General features: G+C 43.0%; 1 protein-coding gene across 1 annotated transcript in view; it reads left to right on the top strand.

The window, feature by feature from the left end:
* Positions 1 to 6,070, top strand: part of ADGRB1 (adhesion G protein-coupled receptor B1) — a 37,069-nt gene that overhangs the window by 29,589 nt on the left and 1,410 nt on the right. Inside the window, exons 12-13 of the mRNA XM_019614386.1 lie at positions 2,857 to 2,959; positions 5,255 to 5,298. Coding sequence (XP_019469931.1) covers positions 2,857 to 2,959; positions 5,255 to 5,298 — 147 coding nt within the window. The remainder of the gene's footprint in view (positions 1 to 2,856; positions 2,960 to 5,254; positions 5,299 to 6,070) is intronic.

Raw genomic sequence — 6,070 nt, forward strand, 5'->3', positions numbered from 1 at the left:
AGGAGTGGAGCGACATGCTTGGCTGCACATGTCTACCACATTCTGGCTGCTGCAAACTGCCTTGGGCACTGAAGCCTTTGTGTTCAGCCCTCCCTTTTCTTCTCTCCTTTTCTCTCTCACTATCTTTGTCTTTTCTTTTTTTTTTTTTTTTTTTTAGTTTTTGTTTCCTTTATTTTGTTCCTTTTTTTTTTTTTTTTTTTTTTTGTTAGGCTCGTACTGAGGCCATAAATTAAGAATCCTAAGGCACCTTCTAAATCTGTTCTGCACTGATTAGCGTGAGTCCATTTACCATAAACACCACAGCATCTCTCCTCACTGATAATCATTTAAATACCTACAGATTCAGCTCTGGCAATGGCAAAAGAGCTCCAAGTGAGTGCAGAGAGGAATTAGCAAGCTAACTGTATTCTGTAATATCTTCCATTACAGCACTGGGAATTAGATCAGAAGGGCAATAAACATCATTGGCTCAAATGATCCAGTGATATTTCAGCATTTTTCTGGCCAAGCAGTGAATGAGCTCCAATAACCAGCAGCTGCAGCAGCTGCAGCCTCTGAACAACATTCCCATGGGAGATCTGATTTAAGATGTTCCTTAATTAAAGGACAGTCCCTCTTTAAATAATGCAGAGTCCTGAATCACCTGTGGCTACACAAGGCAAAAAAAAAAGGAGGTAACATAAGCAGCAGCAGAAGAGTACCTCCTAATTCACCTTCGTGCAAATGGACACAGGAAGAAAAAAGGGAATGTCTATAAATAACCATGTAGCTGCGTGGCACTTATCTAGAGAGTGAAAATATTTCCTGGACACATGTGAGGTGCAAGATTCTGGTTTTAACCACATTGCCTCAATGCAGGGAGTTTTTTTCCTCTAATATATATACATATATTTGTATAATACAGTGTAAATTGAACTTGGCAAACATTACCAGCTGAGCTTTTCCTAGTTGTCCCAATTTACCACCCCCCAAGTGACAGTCCCTTATCTCAGCCACACAATGCTCTGTCCCTCAGATCCAGAGAGCCCTGTGGCTCTTGACAGCTGTGACCATTGAGACAGGGACATACAAGACGTGCAGTTTTTCAAGATGGGGAAGTGAGCATCACTCAGTCCCAGCTGGGCTCTGTTGCAGAGGATGCATGCAGCAATCAGAATCAGCAGTGTGATGGCCCTGTGTAGAAATGAGCATGTTTACAGCTGTTTGCACGCCTTTTATAGCCATGTAGGAATACACTGAGCAAATCTGACCTGCTCAAGTTTGAGCTCAGCGTGTTTGGTTTCCTTCCCAGAAGCTGGTCTACAGCATGTATTGAAGAAAAGCAACTCGTCTTCTTACTGAAAGGTTCCCTATGATGCTGAGGCCCTCACTTCCCCTGGCAAGCTGCTCAGATTCTTAATACCTTATCTGTTAGGAGGCAGCCTCTTGTTTTAAGGCTCAATTCGTCTGATTTTCACCTCTACGCATTGGGCCTTTGAGTCAGCATCTCCTCCACATGCAAGAAAGTGCCAGGCATGCCTTTCAAAAGACATCTCTTGGCTTGTTTTCCAACATCTGGATCAATTCTGGGACCCTGCTTTGAACTCTCAAAGAAGGGTGAAGGAAGGGATTGTCCCACTCTGCTCTGTGCTACGCAGCCTCACCTCAAGCACTGGGTGCAGGTTTGGACATCACATATGAGAACATAAAGCTGTTAGAGAGCACGTGAAGGAAGGTCAAGAAGATGGTGAAGGGTCTGGAAGGCAAAGTGTTTGAGGAACAGCTGAGGTCCATTGATTTGTTCAACCCAGAGCAGGGGAGGCTGAGGGGAGGCCTCATGGCAGCCTACAGCTTCCTCATGAGGAAGTGTTCAAGCAAATATTGAACAGGGCTGAAAAAAGAATTGACCTTTCCAGACCCAGCTATTAACGAATCCACGCATAAATTTTTTTACCTTTCAGCAACTCTTTTTCAACTTATCTACAGCTGTCTACGTTTCAAAGCGTAAAGATGGTGTTTACTCCTATTGAATTCCCCCTTTGTTCAACCTTTGTAGACTGACTTCTGTGCTTCATTTTCTTATTTCCCAATTTTAATTAAATTTTAACTGTAATAATTTTTTTTTTCTTTTCAGCTTTGTTGTTTTTTTTTCTTTAACTTTCTAAAACACTGTTGCTGTTCTTTCTGCTCTTCCTACCACTGGACAATAGCCATTTGCTGAGCATCCACTTACAGATTCTTGGATGATTCCAGGTTTATTTTGCTTTGGATTTTGAGATCTTTTGTTCATCTTTATTAATTATCTTGTGATTTATTTTTTTAACCCACTCATGCTTAAGCAAGTACAAATCTTTTCCAAGTAATCATTTTGTAAGGAGCCAGATAGAAAAGTGAAAGTTTTTGCCATTGCCAGATTTTGCCAATGCCAGGTTTTGCCAATGCCAGTAGTTGTGGTGATGTTTTGAAGGGGAAGAAATTTTGCTTATCCGTAGGTGTAGGAGGAGCTGGCCTCCCATTCTACTTCTAACTCCTTCATGGCATAGTTTGAGGGCCGCACTTTCAATGGTTGGTCATGCAGACTTAACACACATTTAGACAATTCTTTCTGTGTTGCAGAAATACCAGGATCTGTTGTGTATTTAGGTGGCTAGCTTTCAGTGGGGAGATCTCAAAGGGCAGAGGATGGGTTCCATCACCAGCAAGCATCTCTAAAAGCATTATAAAGTAATGGGACCAATCTCTTCTGCACCGTATACACTAGACCTTGTGCCACAGTAATGAATTCAATGGGACTATCTATTTTGCAAAGGGTTGCAGTGGGGATTCATCACCTTCTCCCACTCCCTTTAAAGCATCTCTTTTTGCCCTTCTTTCCAGGAACAGCACTGTTCTGAACTCCAGAGTAATCTCTGTGACTGTGAAGCCATTTCCCCGGTCCCTCCTCACCCCTTTGGAAATTGAATTCTCCCACCTGTACAATGTAAGTCTTTCCTGGGAACATTCACCATCCCACATCTGTGTATGTTTCTGCTTAGGAGGAATAATATGAAGAAGGATACCGATTTACTGGGCTCCTGAACTGTCTTTGCCACTGCAGAATCCTTTAACCTCCTTTTAATCAGACTGCTGAGGCATATCACTGCCATCCTGAGTCTGGGCTGATGTTGGTGTCTTGCTGTTTCTCAGTGCTGTGCCTTTCAAATTTTGCCTCCTTGCTCAAGCATTGCCAATGCAGGAGTGTACTGCCTGCACAAGGAACATGAGTATACTTGTCCCAAATTTACATCATTTCTCTGAGGGGCATGGTCTTGGGCAAAAAAAACTGCAATGAAAAATGGACTCTGACAATGATCTTTCTTCGTGAGGGGAAGATGGAGGGGAAAAGTTGTTTTGGTTGATGCTTGAAATGTTCTTTGCAGAGATTACTAGAGACATGAATATTAATGTTGTGATCAGTGCTGTAAAAGGCAGATGATATTCCCTCCAGGTTCCCCTGTGCAACCCCAAGCAGATGTATGTGATGGACATTTACACTGCCCTTAAGACTCCTCTTGTTGTGGATTTCAGATGTCTTCCTGAGGCTCAGGAACATGAATATTAGATCTGTCATGTCTGTACTTTGGACTTTTGGGGAAGTTTTCAAAAGTGCACTAAGATAGCTGTAGAAATTGTGCTAAACCTCTTCCAGTGGCTTTAGAATCATAGAATCATAGAATTGCTCAGGTTGGAAAAGACCTTAAAGATCAAGTCCAACCACAGCTTAACCATACTACCCTAACTCTAACAACTGTCTGCTAAATCATGCCTCTGAGCACCACATCCAAATGGTTTTTAGACACGTTCAAGTATGCTGACTCGACCACCTCCCTCGGGAGTCTATTCCAGTGCTTAACAACCCTTTCTGTAAAGAAGTTTTTTCTGATATCCAACCTAAACCTCCCCTGGTGCAACTTGAGGCCGTTTCCCCTCGTCCTGTCACCTGTCACCAGTGAGAAGAGACCAACCCTGCTCTTGCTGTAATCACCTTTCAGATATTTGAAGAGAACACATCTGGCCACTTCCTGTAGCACTGTGGCTCTTGTGAGAACTGTGTCCCACAAAAGGAAGTGGTGTATTTGATCCACTTTCCAGAAGGGAATAGCAAAAGGATTTTGTGTGAAAGTGTGCGCAGATGACACCATGTTGGCAGGAAATGTCAATCTTCCTGGAGATAGGAAGGCCATACAGAGGGATCTGGGCAGACTGGATCGCTGGGCTGAGGCCAATGGGATGAAGTTAAACAAGACCAAGTGCTAGGTCCTGCACTCTGGCCACAGTAACCTCAGGCGATGCTACAGGTAGAGTGGCTGGAAGATTGTGTAGAGGAAATAGACCTGGGAGTATTGGTTGATGTTCAGCTGAACATGAGCAATGAGTGTGCCCAGGTGGTCAAGGAGGTGTTCCGGGCAGGAGCAGGGAAGTGATCATCCCTCTGTAATCAGCCCTGGTGAGCCTGCACCTCAAGTACTGTGTTCAGTTTTGGGCCCCTCACTACAAGAAAGACTTTGAGGCCATGGAACATGAGAAGGAAAGTGAAGCTGGTGAGGGGTTGGGAGCACAAATCTTATGAGGAGCAGTTGAAGGAACTGGTGTTGTTTATTCTGAAGGAGGCTCTACAACTACCTTAAGGGAGGTTGTATCAAGGTGGCCTCTTCTCACATGTAACTAGTGATTAGACTAGAGGGAATGGCTTCAAGTTGCACCAGGGGAGATTCAGGTTGGATGTTGGGAAAGACTTCTCCAAAAGAGTGGTCAGGTGCAGGAACAGGCTGCCCGGAGACGTGGTGGAGTCACCAATCCTGGAGGTGTTCAAGAAATGTGTAGATGTTGTACTGAGGGACATGGTTTAGTGGGAAATACTGATGATAGGTGGATGGTTGGACTGGGTGATCTTAGAGGTCTTTTCCAAACTTGGTGATTCTATGATTCTGTGACGGAAGAAGAACATCAGTAGGTGGAGAGAGGAAAGATGTAGTCATATCCGTGCATAGGTCTTGTGTTGATGAAAAACAAATTAAGGCCCATTTTATTTTTACATTTCAAACCAAGAGGGGAAAAAGATGTTCCAAGAACTCACATCTGTGATTGTCAATATGGAACTCCATAGATATGCCAAGTTTAGAGTAGTGGAAGATGTTCAATGGGATCTGAATATTTCTTTCTTATTCCCTCAAATACCCCATAGACAGTATAGCACTGATTTGCTTCATTTTTCTTTTTCCTTTTTTTCTGACAGGGAACTACCAACCAGACCTGCATCCTGTGGGATGGAACTGATAGGTGAGTTCTGTGGGTTTCTGTTTATTCTTATGGGCCCAAGTGTTTTGGGGGTGAAATCAGCACAGTTTCTCAGTGATGCATTAGTCTGTTGCAGTTGCTTGCATTCTCTACTCAGTTTTTTCTTGTGTCAAACTTAATGGCTGGGAAAGCCCTTTGCCATAGTAGGAACAATTCCTTTCTTCTTATAGATGCATGTCTCTGTTGTATATTACTGCCAGTCATACATTTGAGGAACTGCAATCAGTTGTTGGCAGTGTAGCCCATAATGAATCCTGTGTGCTGAAAGCATCATGTACCTATAGCAGGAAATCATCTCAGTTTGAGAAGATGTTTCTTCTTCTGTTCACTGGGAGTTGTATACGTGTTTTCCTTTGACTTCAGCCTACCTTTTGCAAGGGTAGCTTTCTCATTTTGATTCTTCCAGTCTTTGCAGCATGAGGAATAAGTGAGACCCAGGATCATGGGATCATCTGTCTGCTGATTGCTCTAAAATGAGCCAGATGCATCTGTGTTTGGTTCTTTTCAATTCTCAGAACCAAACTGTGCACCATAAGGAGAATAATGCAAAAGTAGAACCTACTGTTGCAAATGTAGCCTACCATGGTTGTGTTATTATGATACAGTAATACGTTTTCCATGTAGCTGACTCTGATCAGGATGCCTTGAGTGGTATAATCATAGTCAGCAAGGAAAAAAAATCCGAAGTTAATAAAAAGGGCCAGCACTATGGATTCCACATGGAAAGTAGTTGCCAAGGATTTTATGTCTTAAA

The sequence above is a fragment of the Meleagris gallopavo genome, chromosome 3 (genome assembly GCF_000146605.3).
Source record: "Meleagris gallopavo isolate NT-WF06-2002-E0010 breed Aviagen turkey brand Nicholas breeding stock chromosome 3, Turkey_5.1, whole genome shotgun sequence".
NCBI classification, from domain to species: Eukaryota; Metazoa; Chordata; class Aves; order Galliformes; family Phasianidae; genus Meleagris; species Meleagris gallopavo.